The sequence below is a fragment of the Panthera onca genome, chromosome B4, assembly GCF_046562875.1.
Source record: "Panthera onca isolate mPanOnc1 chromosome B4, mPanOnc1 haplotype 2, whole genome shotgun sequence".
Classification (NCBI taxonomy): domain Eukaryota; kingdom Metazoa; phylum Chordata; class Mammalia; order Carnivora; family Felidae; genus Panthera; species Panthera onca.
The window spans coordinates 49,018,199-49,035,769 of NC_138345.1; the positions used below are offsets into that span (position 1 = coordinate 49,018,199).

General features: G+C 45.0%; 1 protein-coding gene across 2 annotated transcripts in view; it reads left to right on the plus strand.

Annotated features, from left to right (window-relative positions):
- PTPRO (protein tyrosine phosphatase receptor type O) overlaps nucleotides 1-8,779 on the plus strand; it is a 239,019-nt gene extending 230,240 nt beyond the window's left edge. For both annotated transcript variants that reach the window (XM_078450066.2, XM_078450067.2), the window contains 3 exons: nucleotides 1,634-1,769; nucleotides 6,501-6,621; nucleotides 7,609-8,779. In XM_078450066.2, the coding sequence (XP_078306192.2) occupies nucleotides 1,634-1,769; nucleotides 6,501-6,605 (241 nt within the window). In that variant the 3' untranslated portion in view covers nucleotides 6,606-6,621; nucleotides 7,609-8,779. The remainder of the gene's footprint in view (nucleotides 1-1,633; nucleotides 1,770-6,500; nucleotides 6,622-7,608) is intronic.
- Nucleotides 8,780-17,571: the final 8,792 nt, after the last annotated feature.

Here is a 17,571-nt window from a genome sequence, read left to right on the forward strand (position 1 = left end):
AATAGCCGATCACAGCCCAGAATAATATTAATAGACATAAAAGCAAGATGAGGGAAAGGAGAAATGAAAGTATTCAGCTCATTAAGATAGACATTTGCTATGATTGCTCTTAGAGATTGTCTCTGAATTTCTAGACAGCTCAAATGAAAGGGGTTGTATGATCTAGCACACTATCCAAAAACAAGGGCCACACTAATTCCTTAGGAGAAACATTATCTTTGAATTTAAGCTTTCTTTCTCACCAAGTGAACCAAAATTTTTATGCAACCCCCAAAGAGCATGGGATATAAATATGTTCCCACTGTATGCCACAGATAGAAATTGAATGGGGATGTTAGAGGAGGCACTGGTAGCCATGTCAACCTAAGTAAATAAGTCTATAATCCTGGGTCTAACACCTTGGCCTTTGTGAACCAGAATGGCTAGGGGAGTGTGTGTGTGTGTGTGTGGGGGGGGGGGGGGCGGTGGGGGTGGGTGGGACAGAGAGAGAGCAGTATGTGTCTGTGTCTGTCCGGAAAGAAAAACACTTTGTAAGCTACCCAGTTTGGGATCAGGGAGGATATTCTTGCGTGAGTTCACCTCACGTGTTCACAGGTGTCACCAGACAACATTATCTGGTTTCAACACCATTCTTCCCATGAGCAGAAAATAAAGGTGCTCAACCACGCGGTCAAACTCGTGGTTCCTTTCCAAGCAGGAAGCAGCCACAGTTCTGGATGTGACTTTATGGGTGCTTTATGGGTGCTCACCCAGAGGCAGAACGTTTTCTCTTAGACAGTAAGTCTTAGGAGGGAAGAGTTGTCTTGTAGAAAAGCAATCTCTGAACTCGAGGCTTCTAGTGTTGGATTTCTCTCCCAGCAGAGACTTTCTCTTTTCTCATTTTACCATAATTCACAATCCGCAGCCTCTCAGTGGTTGGGAGAGAAGAGCTGACTTGAACATGTAGAGCTGGGGGCTCTCCTGACCGCCGGTGGGCGGCAGTCAGTGTCAGTCACTCGCCCCACTTTGTTCCGCTCTCTGAGCCCTGGGATTTGGGGACTGGAAGAGACTGAGTCCAAATATCAAATGTGATTTGGAGGCAACTATCTAAAAGATCGCTGGGAGACTGAAGCAGGCCCAGGACCCACCAGAATGGCCAGTGTGCTGTAAGGAAGGTCTGAGATGGTGAACTCAACTTAGGCCTGATGGCACACAAGTTGCTATGGCCCCAGAGCTAGAGCTGGCGTGTGGCATCTCAAGCCGACTTTCCAGCAGCGTGTGTGTGCCTAACTCTGAGGTTACGCAGAACGCTGCAACTGTTTATGTGTATCAGCTCTCCAACAGGCTCTACATGGAATCATCACTTTCCTCCGGAAGCAGAGGGCCCTGCGGGAGAGGGGGTGTGTGTGAGGCAGTGCAGACCCACATCTCCTTAAGCAAGGTGGCAGGGATAGTCAGAAATGTGCCATCGAATGACACCCCGGACCACAACTGCACGCTTCAAAATCGGTTAGGAAAATACTCTCAGGAGTTCTTCCCTTTTCTCAGTGGTGCCACCTGTAGTTTGGGGGGGTGGGATTTAAATTGCCAGTTTGTTTGCAACAGCGCAGAGGAATATGTCTGAGGAATATGTTGTCTGAACACTCTTTTGCAGTGCTGGAGTGGGACGAACAGGAACATTCATTGCCCTGGACAGGCTCCTGCAGCACATTCGGGATCACGAGTTTGTCGACATCTTAGGGCTAGTGTCCGAAATGCGATCATACCGGATGTCTATGGTGCAGACGGAGGTAGGAGCAGAATCAATACGCATTTTCAAATTTGCCCTGGAATGAGAAACTTCTCATTATTCAATCTCATGTTTCAAAACTGTTGTGTCCATTTTTTTTTCTGCATCCACTAGTCCCAGTTTTTTATTGTGCATGTTCAAACTGCTTCAGGGTATTAAAAAAAAAGATACTAGCTTCTAGCAATCTCTTCAGTGCATAGAGCTGGCACTGTTGTTGGCATCATATGCCCTTCATAATCCAGAGCACGTGGATGTATCTATGATATCTATAATAGAATAAAGCCTCTTTGAACAAACTGAGAGTTCAGTGAAGGTGACAGCCAATCTGGGTAAATGCCACCGAGTGGGGACTGTGGAACTGATACGATTTAATTCATACTTGAAATGCTAGATTTGGTTCAGTTAGTTTGGCATTAGTTTGTCCTCCATAACCCTCTGTCCCAATGCACTTTTGATGATGATCAAGGGTTGATTTATGCTTCCTGTCCCCCTTATGATTTTAAGGCTTTCCAGCTCCCAACCTAGCAGTGCAGCCAGTTCCCTTGGTCTAAATGAATGGATTTATCATTGTAACAACAAGGGAACATCCCCCAGAAATATCCAGCTGTGTTATATGCTCCCTCCTCCTCCTCTTCAGCCAAGCCTTCTCCTCCCTGCAAGCCTCAGAATGCACCCTGGCTGGAGTGGCAGCCCCGGGCCGCTGCCACCACACAACACACACTGCCTCCAAACAGCAACAGGTGTGCACCTGGGGGCGCCCCGAAGCCTACACACAATAGCTTGTTCCTGATCCTAATCACCAAACCATAGTCGCGACTTCTTAGCTTCCGGCTTACAATAATCCCTTTTTTCCCCCAAGGGGTGTGCAAGAGGAATGCTTGTAGAGTACAACACAACCAGGCCTGACCTCGTATTCCATTTCCAGCCTAAATGCCGCCTTAGTCTTTTTCCTGCTTTTTCTACGATGCACCACTAGATGTCAGTCTAACTCAAAAAGCGTGCAGCCATGGCTGCTGTTAGTGCCCGGTTTTTCTCCTCTGCCTCTGTTTGCTCTCCTGCCTCCCCACTCCCACCTTTCCAAGGCTGGACACAGCCGATGGATGGTATTTATTTCTGAGCTATAGCAAGATCATACCACTTTGGAAAGAGTGACCCATTCACACGCAGGTGCCTCATTGATGATGTGTTTGCTTCCTCACTTCCTTGAACCCACTCACATCCCAACTCTGCTGCCTTCTAATTTACAGTGGTGGGGATGTGAACTAATATTACCTCCTTATCGTAAGCTTGAAATATGCTGGTTCCCCAGAGAAGCCCACTACCTAGTGATTAAACAGTGCTTTATGAATCGGTCCATATTTTTGGTTTCCACTTCTATAAATTTACATCCTCATATGTGGTTTAAAATGTCCCCATTATGTATAGTAATCCCCAGCCTTCAAAGGGCCACTCCTTATTTTAAGTATTTTGGATGTGATGAATTGTCTGCCCCATTGACTTAATTTATGCCTCTTATAACTTTATAGACTTTGATTATAGCCTGTTTGCCTATGGCTTTCCCAATTACAGAATCTTAATCCCCTTTTAAAAACTACCTTCACATGGCCGACCCTCCATCCAGTTCTCAGCACCATTATCTTTCCTCGCATGTGGTAATCGCGCAAAACTAGAGCAGCCTCCATGTGCCTCTCTGCAGAGCTGAGGAAGTATTTTGTTTTTCTCCCTAACGCTCTGGCCCCACATTTTGGTTGTTTGGCTTCTTTGTTCGGGGCAGCATTTTAGGTTGACATCTCCAGGGAAACGGTCTTTTTAAAGTACAGCATCCCTTCCCTGAACTCTTGTGGGAAAACTCAGTCAGTAAAAGAGGCGGAGGTCACCACAGGTTACTGATTTTTTCCAACTGTTCCAGCTTCTTGAGTTCCCTCAGGATTCTGCAATGGATGCTTTCTAGTTGGAGTTATTTATTTGTCTCGGTTTTGTTAGTTACGTCTGAAACATCTTGTCCATTTACCTTTATTTTTCATGGCTTCTATGCTCATCATGGTTCAGCCTGTATTTTGAATGTTAGGGTTTTCCTAACATCCTTCTTGAGCCCGTTCATACCCCCCAGACCTTCTGTCTTCTACTTGACTGATGTTAACACGTAAGGAGCAGAGTCAATTATTTTCTTCAGCTTTATCATCCCACAGTACCCCATTGACACTAATGATTTTCAAGAGGCCAGTTTGGATTCTCTCTCTATAAACCGCCTGCGTGTTGTGTACCGGGTTTCCTCCCGTGGCTGGTTTCTAATTTCCCTGCCTCCTCTAGACTACCCGCCATCTCCATTCCACCACCCCGCCCCACTCGAGCAATTGCAGAAGTTACCGATAAAACAGCTGTGTCCTGAGATGCACATTTCACGTCCCGGCAACATGCTGCATGGTCTGCAGCATTGACATGCCCTCTTGCCTTTTCTCAACTGACCGGGCACGTGGTCTGGGCCTCTCCACAAGAGCAGGAAGGGCAGTTAGAGAGTAGGGGTGGTGGGGTGAGACCCCGTGAGGGCCTGGGTCACAGCATGGCCTCTGTACAACCCCCTTCACCTCTCACAGGCCTTCCGTCATCTGTAAAATGTGAATGATGCATTTGTGAATCGTACAGCACACATCATGGAAATATCACCTAGACCAGCACGGTGAAACTGTAAAGGGCTCTGTATGGATGGCATTCCCCTCTCCTGGGCTCTCTTCTATTTTTATCAAACGTTTTGTTTGATTTTCTTCTAATAGGCTTTCCCTGGAGGTCAGTGACGGCTTTGCTTTGAGCAGCCATTCTCCTGATCGGCAGCTTAGACTTCTCAGGGGCCCTCAAGGATGTGTCTGTAAATAGTCTTTTATTTACTTTGCCTGTGGTCTACTTTTTTTTTTTAATTTTTTGACACCCAAGATTGGCCACTGAATAGTTACGCACTGAAGAGCCAGGCAGTTTCTGGCCTTAACTGTGCCCAGTGCCTTACACAACACCAGAAACAACAGAGTGGTGTGTGATAATGAGAAGAAGTAGCCAGTTATTGATGATATTATCACAAAATAAGGGAATATAGGGGGCGCCTGGGTGGCTCAGTTGGCTAAGGGTCCGACTTCAACTCAGGTTCATGAGTTCGAGCCCCGTGTCAGGCTCTGTGCTGACAGCTCAGAGCCTGGAGCCTACTATGGATTCTGTGTCTCCCTCTCTCTCTGCCCCTCCCCTGTTTGGGCTCTCTCTCTCTCTCTCTCTTTCTCTCTCTCTCTCTCTCAAAAATAATAAAAACATTTAAAAAATAAGGGAATGTATTTTTTCCAAAGCTTGTTGAAAAATACAGATTGGGCTTAGGTATCAACTCAGTGAGGTTTGAAGCATTAACCTATCTTTTATAAAGTTGTACAAAAGACCCCTTAAATCCTGCGAATACCACGACTGGTTTTTATTTCAAGGTTATTTCTAATGGTATTACTTACAGAGACACTCTAGGCAATGAAGACACAGTAGAAAGATCATGAAGTTTCTTTGATTTCATGGCACTGAGACAGCTACTCTCCATATGCTGATGCATTTCATCTCCATCTTCAGTCAAGTATAACTTTCATCCAGTTGTGCTTCGATGCTACATATACATATGCTAATTTTACATTCTAATTTTCCACCTAACATTTTGCTCTGTGTATCTATCATCCCAAATTATCCAAAACTCTATAAATCTCATTTTAAAGACTGACTAGTGTTTCGGTATAGATCTGCTGTAACTTATTTAAACCATTCTCCTTTTTATAGAACATTAATTGGGGTCTTTTCCCACTTGTTTACTATCTGCGTCCAGAGTGTCACTTATTAGCACTTTATTAATAATACCTCTGCCAACCACAGATGAAAACGACAGCTTCAACAAACTCAAGTTATCATTGAATGTGACTTTTCCCCTTCGGTTTTGCTCACGTCATGGATGAAAAACAATTGTTTTAATTTACAATTTTTTATTATGTCGCCATTTTTTGCTTATGGTTTAATATTTCCTCGGTTTACTTCAGAAAATATTTACTAAGCACAAGCTGAGTGCTAGACATTAGGAATAAAAAGGTACAGTCCCTGCCTTCTAGGAATATTTGGTCTAATTGTCGATATATTTTGCCAGTTTAAGTGTGTGTGTTACTGATTGGAGGAATTTTAAAGAAAAGTAAAGGTATCGACTTTTCGTCATAATTCTAGAAAATAATTTTCTCTCCCAGTTTCTGGTTTGACCTTTATTTTATTCTTTTCACTTTGTTTCATATACAGTACTTTCAAAGTTTCATTTGTGATTTGTTACATCGTTTTGAAGTTTAGAAAGTCCTTCCTAAAAGGAATCAGACAAAAATTAACCTATATTTCCCCCCCTATATTTTTATGGCTTAATTTAGTAAACTTCCTGGATTTTATTTTGGTGCATATTATGAAGTGATACACTATTTTTCTTTTTCAAAAGAGGCCCATGATTTATCGATTGGACATTTTCTTTAGCATTAAGCGGTGATTACGTAAACTCTATTATTAATCAGAATATTTTTACAGTGGATTCTCTTGGATTTCCTAGTGATAAAATTATTTCAGAAATAATGGAAATTGTTTTTTGACATCATGGTATTTAATCCTGCCATGGGATTAAAATAGTCTGTCTTCGAACGTGTTTGCACAAAAATAATCTTGTTCTGAAACACGTTTTTGTCCTATGCACCAGGAGCAGTACATTTTTATCCATCAGTGTGTGCAGCTGATGTGGACGAAGAAGAAACAACAGTTCTGCATCAGTGACGTCATCTACGAGAATGTTAGCAAGTCCTAGTTCAGAACCCGGAGCAGTAAGTAGAGAAAAGGCCATCACGGGCACTCTGTCTTAGAACAACAAAAGGCAGCAGTCACCAGTTGTATGGATTCTGCCCCCACAAGTGGGGTCATAGGGCGAGATTAATACCATTGCAGATCTGAGAGCTTCCATGTACCCGGGTTGGTAAGTGTGACATTAGGGGCTTCAGCAACTCCTTGTGACATGACCTTCATTCTCTCCACCTGAACCTTAAATTGTTCTGATGTTGGATCCATGCACGAAATGTCAGGATACTCTCACCCAACTCTATCTAGATATTTTGTGCAAATGTTTTATTGATTACAAGGGTCATAGGAGGGGTTAGTTACAAAAAAGACGTGAGCTGGAGCACACATCCCAGAGAAGAAAAACAGTATTGGCAATATTCTCAGAATAGTGGAGTTTAAGAATGCCTTGATCTCATCCATTATGTGAACATTTTCCTGAGAGCTTCCTGAAAACATTAGTAACATAGTTGGTGCCTTGTGCTCAAATTCGACCAGGAGATCAGATTTGGGAGATGTAAGTAATCTTAGCTGAAGTAACAATATGCCAATTCAAGTCAGTAAACGGAGTGTGAAATGTATCTGACTACACTGAGGTGGGGGTGGGGGGACCATTCACAGGGTGTGGAGAAGGTAGCTGTGCATTGTGGCAGGAAAATGGAAGGATAAATAGCGTATGGACCAGTGGGTAGCAAGGTAAGATTAGCATTCTACCTTCATATCCATCAAAAGACAGAAAGCCCGAAGAGGCAGGAAGGATAAAGACTAAGACAGAGACAAATCTGCGGAAAAGGGAAAGATATTTAGATCCACAGGAAAGGCTTACACAGAGAAAGATGTACAGATAAACTTATGTCACAGAGCTGTCCGTGTGTGGCTTGACCCTCCCAGACCGCTTACTCTCTCTTTCAATCTCTCTCTCTCTCTCTCTCTCTCTCTCTCTCTCTCCATCCCCACTCCCCCCCCCCCCCCCACAGGACAGGACATGGTGTGCACCCATCCTCCCTTGCTTCCAGAGTTTTTTAGGGGCGCTGCTAGCCATTTTGCTAAGAAGAGCCCCTGCTTTGTAGTATGTGGCCAAGGAGATAATTTATCTCACTGAAGCACCGGGAAGACTTAGCCTTAAAGAGCCTCCAGTGTCTTTTGGACTCTTTTACTTCTGGACATTGAATAACGGACCACATTCAACCGAACACCAGAAAGGTCCAGACGCTCTGCAAAGGGCAGGAAGCACAGCACTTCCGAAGAAGAGTTTTCTTGGCCCTTGGCTGGTTGGGCTGAGTTTTTGTTGTTGTTGTTTCTAAGTGCAATAATTTTTGTATGTGTGATTTTATCAGGAAGTTGAATTGTTTTCTACCCACATGACCGATCAAGCCCGTAGCCCAAGAGGGAACAGGCATTGTTAGTATCAAATTATACCTCATTGTTAAAAAGCGGCATGGCCACACATGAGGAAACCGTAATTCTGCTTCACGGAAATTGAACTGGCAAAATCTGTACTCCGACATTCAGATGCAGGATCAGGAGGGGGGGAGGGTGCAGGGGGGAAGAGAGAGGGGTTGTACCCACGGATCAACTGCATATCTTTTCCAAATATGAAGAGCTGTAATTCAGCTTCAAAGTAGAGTAGGAAAAATATTTAAGTCTTAATTGTTCTAGTTCTTGATGGTTTTCTTCCTTATTAACAGCTAAGTGTTTTTTCCTTGGCCCTCTTCAACTAATGTCACCCTCCAGATTCTTTTTCAACAAATCAGATCTGGTTCAGAATGGTTTTAAGAAGGACTCTTTAGACTCCACTGCTGTCTGAGCAACCTTGGTGCCTGGAGTTTGCATTCCTTTATCTGTTGACCTGCATACATGTGAAAGCTGTTTCTTTGAGAACTGTAGGCTGTGAAAACGCACTTTCTTTCCCCCAAAGAGCTGGGAACTTATGAAGTTATGGCAATGAGCTGCAGCATGCTAGGACAATTATTTGGCGGCGTTTTTGGGTAATATTGTCAAGCGTTTCTATGGATTCCAGCGTTTGATTTCTTTTCGTTTGGTTTCATTTTTGGTTGTCCGTTTCATTTTAACCAGTGTTAACTAGTAACATTTTATTCTTCCGATTTTGTACAATTACAGTACATGACTGTGCATTGTGACATTTGACGGCATTGTGAAGCCTGTTATTTTGTGTCACTTCCTTAAAAAACAAGAGGTGATGGTATGGATATACAAAGGAAAACATTTTGAGTGGAAAGTAAACACAAGCTGACTGCTTCACTGTGGCAACGTGGCTGTCCTGCCTCCCCGTGCGCGTGCGTGCTCTCCTCTGTGCATCTGATCTGATGGCTGCCCCTCGCCCTGGCTTCCCTTCATTCCCGATCATCTTCATGAAGCCACGTACCCAGGATCAGCTTAATATTTTATCGGTGACCTTAGTGGTGGTGAAGGATGCCAAGTGAACAGCTCCACACCCTACTGTCTCTCGTCACCGAGGAGCCCTGGCTACCGCGGACCTTGGCACAGTTCTGTGCAAGACCTGGCCAGCGAGTGTCAGGTTCACCTTGCAGGGGGAACAGCAGAAGATGCCCACACCCTGCAGGTTAACAGCTTGGGCCCCTCAGGCATTGTCAGTTCTTACCTCCTTTCCTCTCCTTCTCGCCTCCCTGCTGCCACCTCCTCTTCTCACCCCTACCTCTTCATTTCCCTTCTTGGACATGTTAATAATGTATCACCCACTCCATTCGCGGGAACACACAGGGCTAAAGAAAGGTGGCGAGTGTATGTGTGACATCCTTAGATTTTCACACAAGGACAGGTCAGGAGTGACGTGCGCAAACTTGGATGAGCCGATAAGGTGCATGGGTAAGCCGGAATCCATTTCGTTTTCGTAGGCTGGAATATTACTTCCCCTGAAACTTAAAGCACTTCATAAATATTTCATGTTTTTCTTGAGCACCCCTTCAGTGTAGGGATCAAATAGTACCAGATCAACTTTCCCAAAAGAGAAAATGAAGTATCCAGAGTTTAGACTGGAGACTCAAGAGTTTAGACCACAGAAAGGGCACACGAAAGCACTTTTCCAGATGGCTCCCTCAGGGGTCTCCCCAGCAGTCACTTTGTCCATTGGTATGCTGGTGCTCCTGAAACTATAGAATTTAGAGTGGGGAAAGCATCCATCCATCAGAAGGCTTGGATTTTGAGAGATGCAAGACGGCTCAAGAGGGGCAGAGAGAGAATGAGAGAACCCCAAGCAGTCTGTGCACTGACTCGCGAACCATGAGATCGTGACCTGAGCTGAAATCAAGAGTCGGGTGCTTAACCAACAGAGCCACCCGGCGCCCGAGAAGTCTTGGATTTTAATCCCAACAGATGCCTTTGGAACTTGCCTCTCCTGAATCTCAGTTCACCAACTGTAGCAGTGACCTCCTCAGAGCTCTCCATTTTTCAGGTATAAAGAGTATCAGCATGATAATTCACCCAAAGATGCTCTGTATCTCATCCCTTCAGGTACCCTAAAACCATTTTAAGCAGCTTCATTTTCACTCCAGGACTCAGTGTGAGCATTCAGAGCGGAGGCTGCCAGGGCCTCTGTATTATTAATAAGGTGTTTTGTTTTGTAATCATCTGAGTTGTGCTACAACCTTCTAAACATAGAGGTGCTTAGCACATGCAGTTCATACTAGCCTACGTGGTACAGAGAGAGAGGAAGACTTTATCGTCACAAAATATTTAACTTGGAGTGCTATTGACATCAGATTTCCTCACTGCAAAAGTCAGTTTCTGAAGTTAATTGAGAAACTACCATGAAGGCCTAATTTATAAATTTAATATCTAATACCAACATATCCACCACCACACATGCTTTTATGTAACTTGAAAAGGAAAAAGAAAAGTGACAAATTACAACATTTTTTTAGGACAGCATTTTGATTCAAGGCTTATAAATTTTCCAGTACAAAGTCAATGTTACCCTTCCAAATTTAAAATGAGAGAAGCTAGTAAGATTATTTTAATCTCTTATAAAACCTTTTATCAGATTTTCTAGTGTCTTTTGTTATAAAAGCTGTCCCTGCCCCCCCCCCCCCCCCCCCACTCCCACTCCCCCAGAGGCAATCCATCTCTCAAGGAAGGTGTGGTATTAACATATAAAGCAGGATCTGGAGACTTTGGATCTGAATTTTTTGCAGACCATATGATAGCTGCTTGCTAGTGGGTTGGCCCTTAGCCAAGGAGTTAAAGTTACTGAATCCAATCTCTAAGAGCCAAAATCCTCCCTGCTTTCTAGCAAGGAGGCCTTCCTTTCCACCTCAGGAAACGTCTGATGTAATGTGCCTCAAATTAGCTGGCTCGCTTCCTGGCTCACAGCTTTCTAGCCTGGTGTTCGGCACAGGCTCAGAGTCCAGAGGCCATGCCCGGGACTAAATATAACATCTACTTTGGCCAAAGGGGTTATAAAGCGACCAAAACATAACATATGCAGACTCCTACCCCTAGTTTTTCACAGCATTTGACGCATTTGAAAAAGAACTTAAGTTATGACATCTCTGACACTGGGCCTCCCAGAACAGCCAGAGGCTTTTTGTCAGTTTCAGCCCATGCAATGGCAAGGCCTGATCCCGGTGGGGCCCTCAGTTAAAGATGGGTACGGTGTGTAGCTCGGGGAGTCGTATCACCAGGGACATTAAGAAACTGAAGGTTGTCCAGGGGCGCCTGGGTGGCTCCGTCGGTTAAGCGTCCGACTTCAGCTCAGGTCACGATCTCACGGTTCCGTGAGTTCGAGCCCCGCATCCTGTGGTGGCCTCTGTCTTCGGATCCTGGCTCCCAATCTCTGCCCCTCCCGTGTTTTCTCTCTCTCTCTCTCTCTCTCTCTCTCAAAGATAAACATTTTTAAAAAAAGAAGGAGAAGAAGAAACTGCAGGCTGTCCAAGGCAGTCACCAGAACCATTAGGGATGTGGAAAACAACAGGTCAAAATTACAAGACTTGAGAAAAGTGAAACTGTTAAGCCCGGAGTAAAGGAAGATTCCTTTGTTTATTCAATCATTAATTCAACAAATATTTGTTTACCTAATCATGTTGAATGAATCAACCAACCAAGGAAAGATTTCTTGACCCCGTGCAATAGGCTAGGCACCATCGTAAGCACAAACGGTGCCATATGCTATCTTCTAAAAATATGTCATGGAATCAATTTTGTCGTTGTTGGAATGACCAAGAAAACATCAGTCAAGACATTTTCAACATGTTTCACTTATATATCTCAAAACTTAATATATTTTCTGCAATGAGGGGCCAGTGAGGATAATGGTGTTGGGCTTTTCCCCTATGGTTTATAGAACAGCAATACTAGGTTCCCATCGTCTTTGTTGCTCATCAGTCACCACAGACCGTGACATAGTCCCTCTTCCTTGATGAGAATTATCATATATCTCCCTGGAAGATGGCGGATTCTTTTCTACTGAACCCTTCCAGTATGTAGGATTGCCCCCTCACCAGGCAGTCCATCGCTTCATTTGTCAGAAAACATTACCAGCATTCCCTTCCTCTGTCTGCACATCTAAGGACTTTACTGACACTAAGGATGTAGGAGTCTGTGCCTCTCATGGATATAGGCTTGAAGCCCAAGTCACTTCCCCATTTTGGTAAAAGGGCAGGTGCTGTGTGAGTGCTAGAGTCCAGAGCTGCTTGGGACAGAGACCTAATTTCAAGCCATTCAATTTGAGAAACAGCCGATTTCTAACCCTCTCGAAAAATGATTTATTTACTCAACATCCCTTACGAGACACTGGGGCTGTGAAGATGGATGAAACAAGGTTCTTACCTCAAGGAATTTACATTCTATTTGGGGAAATTTGAAGTGAAACTAAGGGCAACAAAGTGTTACAGATGCTGTGATAGGAAAACATAAAGCATCCAATGCAGGCTTAAGAGCAGGATAGGTGTTTGTTTTCTCGAAGGGCCAAAAAAGACTACACTGCCATATTAAAGTATTAAAGACTATTGAACTATATTAAAGAATACTAATGATGTACACTCATTTTGCAATCAGCAAGCATTCAGAAAACCCATTGTGTCATTCACCAGGGCCCATGTGAGTAGCCTAACCTCAAATCCTGCCTTCTGAAACTTTTCTTTTTCACTTGACTCTAAAGTGACAATTTCTTTCCGAGCCTCCACAGACAGCTCCAGCTCATGTGTTATTCAGCAGAATGCAATGAATTTACTGTTACTGCAAACGTAACAGAGCCTATTGGGACTACATTTTCCAGCTACTTGTGATTAGTGCTGTCCAAGGCAAGATAGGCAGAAATGCTAAACTCCACTCCTTGGCCTGTGACTCCTGATGATCACCCAGGAGCAACCTTCCATCTCTGTCCATCTGTCTATCTATCTATCTATCTATCTATCTATTTCCATCCCTCCAGATCAAGATGGCGATGCCAAAAATACAGAAGGAGGCTGGGGCCCCAAATCACTACCTGGAGCAGGAATGAATGCCTGCTGCACCGACTCATGATGTGACCAAGTAACACATTTCCATTGTGTTCTCACAGTGATTATGGTATCGTCAGCTCTGGCTGTCACCCTGCTCTTAAATAATATGGCAGCACCAGGATATGCTTTACAACTGTGTGTGGCTTCAGTTACCGTGGGAGTTTTCCTGGGCAGTGGTGTGGACTTCCCAATAAAGTTCCGAGAAGGCAGGTGAGAGATGAAACAGGGCAGAGCAAGGTCACCCCACAATGCAAACAAGTGCTCAGGAAAAGGCCACAGGAGCAATGATGGTTCTTTTAATAAATAAAGTTTTCTATGGAAATATATGCCTTCTTCTCTAAAGTGGTTTTCCCCCACGTAAGATCTCTCCTTCTCTTTGTCACCCCGTTTTAAACCCTATAACAAGACCATTATATAGGAACCCCACTTGAGGTCTTTAGCCTTGAATGAAGCTATTGACTCTGAATCAAAGTCCAGGGTTTCTGTGAACAACAGGCCCCACAGTGGTTTCCAACCAATAAAAGCCCAAACACACAGGAGGCCGTGAGACTCGGCAAGGGAGGTGAAGCTCAACCAGCCGTGCCTTCGTGTCTTGTACATCACGGTAGGCTCCAGAGCAGCGGCTAGAAGTTCAAAGCCAGCTGGCACAGAGTATTTTTGTTCACTTCTACGAATACCAAAAAGTCCAAAGGGCCATTTAAACTACAGAGAGGTCACGGCAGCCACTACTGCCTTTACAAATAGAAAACAGAATGGTCTCGAAGGGCCCCTTTATGTCCAAAACCAAACTGGATCACTTCCCCCCCCGCCCTTAACCTGTGAGTGAATTTGGGAAGCAGCATCGCAGAGTGGAGCGGTTTAGAACAAGGGGCTGTAGATGGAGGGAGACTTGAGCTGAGATTCTGTGCCTGACTGTGACTCAGTTATCTCATCTGTGAAATAGGCATGGTGATGGTAGCTTTATGGTAGCACAGGGCTTCAAGAAGATAAAGGAAACAACATGCGGTGGGGCTGAAAACAATACCAGGAGAAACAGCATATTGCATAGCTGGCAGGGACAAGCAAACCTCCCACAGTCTCCAAGGGCCATCTTGGAATTCTTGAAGAGATTTGGTAAGAGCATCTGGAGCTGGTCCCTGAACTGGGCTGGGTTAGTTTCCCCAGGATGACAAGTGAACCCCCACCTCCATTCCTACCACACACAGTCACAAACCTCAGAATATAAAGGAGATGCAGCCTGTGACCCAGTGTGGACTCCTGGGTCATAGGCATGTGGTGCCGAAGCAGGAGCTGGTCCTCCAGATCAGAGTCCTGGATGGTCCGGGCCTGACTTTCTACTTTGACTCTCTACTACCCAGTGCGTCAACAGCGTGTATTTTGCGTCTGGGTGCACAGAACCCCCACTCGAGGCAAAGCCATGCCACGGCCTGATTCGCATTCAGTGAAAACGTCTGTAACTGGGCAGGCAAGCTGTGCAAATTCACTGCATAAAACAATGTGTGAAAAGCCGACCACTTCTTTGAAGACAAAGAAGCTGATCTGTACAAACTGTAAGATGCAAGAGTTACGAGTTAACCCTCCTGGGTGGACTGAAGAAGGCTCGGAGTGAGCAGACGCCCCTGGGGACACCGCTCGATGCCTGAGAGAATGAGTCTCCTTGTCTGTGAGCGGGAATAAGAAGAGTTTCCCCGACAGGGTCGTGTTGAGGATTACACGTAAAGCCCTTGGTGTGGTGCCTGGCGGTTTGAGGACGCGGAGTGACGACTGAAGAAGGGCAGACTTGGAGTTCCAGCGGCTCGTGCTTGTCAGAGCAGGGGGCCCTTGAGAAGTCACCACCGCTGAGCCCAAGTGTCCCCACAAAGTACAAGCAGCCCCGTGGAGTTGTGGTGAGAGAGCTGGTTGTGTAAAGCACCAGCTGGGGGCCTGGCAGCGTCTGCATGGCGTAAATGCCGTCCGGTTCTCCAAGCCTCTCGGCGGGTTCCGAACACCAAACCTCCCGCTCATTCCAGCACCGAGACGTCCCCAGAGTAGGCGTGTCCCGTTGATTCCTGGATCCCCTGCGGGAGCACTTCTCGTGAGATCCCGTCCATGAGGCCTGCTCCCCAGGTTAGCAGTTACAACCCTCCGCGCTGAGTGCTGCCACACTTGGGGTCAGCCACTCGGTAAGGGAGGCCCCACCTGCACACGTACATCTGACAGGGGTGTGGGAAACGCAGTCTGACAATTGCTAAAAGAAGTGAGAAGCACCCAAGCAATTTCCAGAGAGCTGTTTTAATTTGCGTTTTGTAAATCCATTGCGCTGTCACCAAGGCATAAAACAACATTTTCCTCTTTTTTTTTTCTTTTTCCTATTGCTACAAGACAAATGAAATGAATTACCTAAATGTCTACACTCTGCCCTATAAGACTGGTTGTAGTGAAGACGTAATAAATTCACTTCCCTGGGCTGCTTTCCTGATGTGAAATGTGTCTTCACTTATCGGCTGCAAAATACTGGGTTGCTATGTCATTAAGACTCTAGACCTTGTCGCCTTGCAAAGGGCTATATTTTGTAAGCTAGACAACAGATCGTGGCAATTGTCTTCGCCTGTGGCTCAATGGCTCTGCCACTTTCATCTTGTGACTGGTCACGCTGATCCTCTTACCACATGCCTCCGAGGAGCCGAAGAAGACCCTGTCACTGTTATGTTTACTGGATAGACCACACCACAGACTGACTTGCAGCAAATGTGTATCTCTTCCTGGTTCCAGCCCGGCCATCACCAGGAAAACTGGGACCAGGATCACCTAGTATTTGACAATTTATCGGCATCCTCTATAATGTCCACTTCAAAGCCTATGTATGAAACTAAAGAGATGATATCCAAAGGCTATTTTCCTGTCTAAATAAAGTATTCCTTTGAAGGGGTGGTCAGCCACCTGAAATTTCCCAACAGTGTTAATGACTGCTGAGATCAGATCTAATTGTGGGCATGGAATAATCAGCTCCCAATATACCTTCATGTTCACCTGCAAGGGCCTTTGTGGAGGAGGGAACCTATGAGACCTGGGCCAGGGGCTTCCAAATGAGGCTCCGTATCTCCTCTCTGCAGCGTCGGCGACAGAAGCTCTGACTTTTATCTGTTTGATACAGTGGTATGTTATATAAAATTTCATGTTTTGAAAGGATGCTTTTTATGCTTCCAATTTTTTTTTTATACACTGGCCTATGATATCTGAGGGTAAAGATTTGCAGGATATGCAGAAGTCCAAGAGAGCGGAGTCCAAATTTAGTTTTTCTACTTCCTGTGTGACTTTGTACAAACTACTTGACTTATGTCTGAGTTTCAGCCTCGTTATCTGTAAAATCTGTAATGTGAGAGATCGTAGGGTACTGAATTCGGTTCTTGTTTCCCTTTCCCTAGAATAGATGGGGAGCAGAAGGGCTTAGCAGGTGATACCAGCTTAAAGTAAGACACTTTAAAACAGGAGAAGCTATACATATTAATTTCTCACTGTGTGTGTGTTATTCCTTGTTTTTCCATTATCTGCAAGAGACTGTTCATTTGGGGGGATGACAGGAATAACTAATGTTGGAGAAATCATGCTCCACTCCACAGCCAGGCTTCAGGGACACGGAAAGAAGCAGGAATTGGGCCAAGTGCCTGGGACTACAGTCAGGAAGGAAAGAGCTCATGGGACCAGCCTGGACCAGGACCATCTGGGCCTGGCAGGAGCCCTGATTCATTGCCCATCCCATCCCCACACCAAACCAAAGGCATACTTTCTAATATTGTTCCGGTCTCCTTGCACGAGCATTGAGAGGAGAGTGCACAGACCCAGTTCTGGTGAGAACTCTAACATAATCCCTCATGCAGCCTCCATAAATTTACTTTTCGAAAACAAGTGAATCTCAATTTCCTATAGATTTTCTTAGAGAAAAGTACTGGAAGGAAGAGTTTTACGTGATTAGAGTATCCTATGACCCAGTGCGTCTTAAGTGGAGGGAAAGAGAAAATTTACTGCTCACCTCTCATAAGCAGTATAAGACTACAGTCATTGGGATAAGGAAACTCACTGGCTCTTTGGGGATAATTCCCCAACAGTGCAGCAAGCTAGGCTTGAACAGTTAGTCCTGCTGAAATGAGGAGGCAAAGATCGGAGGTCGGGCACTGGAAGGGGCTAGGATTTCCAAAGAAGGGCACCAGAGTGGAACTATTTGTGCAGAGACTGGCCACAGAAATCTGGAAGTGAATCCCCAGTTTGCAGAGGGTAACATCACCCAATGTTTAGCAGAGCATGGCTGCCAAAAGGGTGAGAGTGGAATAGAGCTACCAGCGGAAGCTGTGCTGGGGGACATTAGAGGTCCAGCCCAGCAAAAGGGAAGAGACCTGTTTAACACCCTTTAACACTCTGGGAATCTATCTGAGATAGATCCACCCTAGAAATTCGTCCAAAAAAGGAAATTCCTTAGAAGTAAGA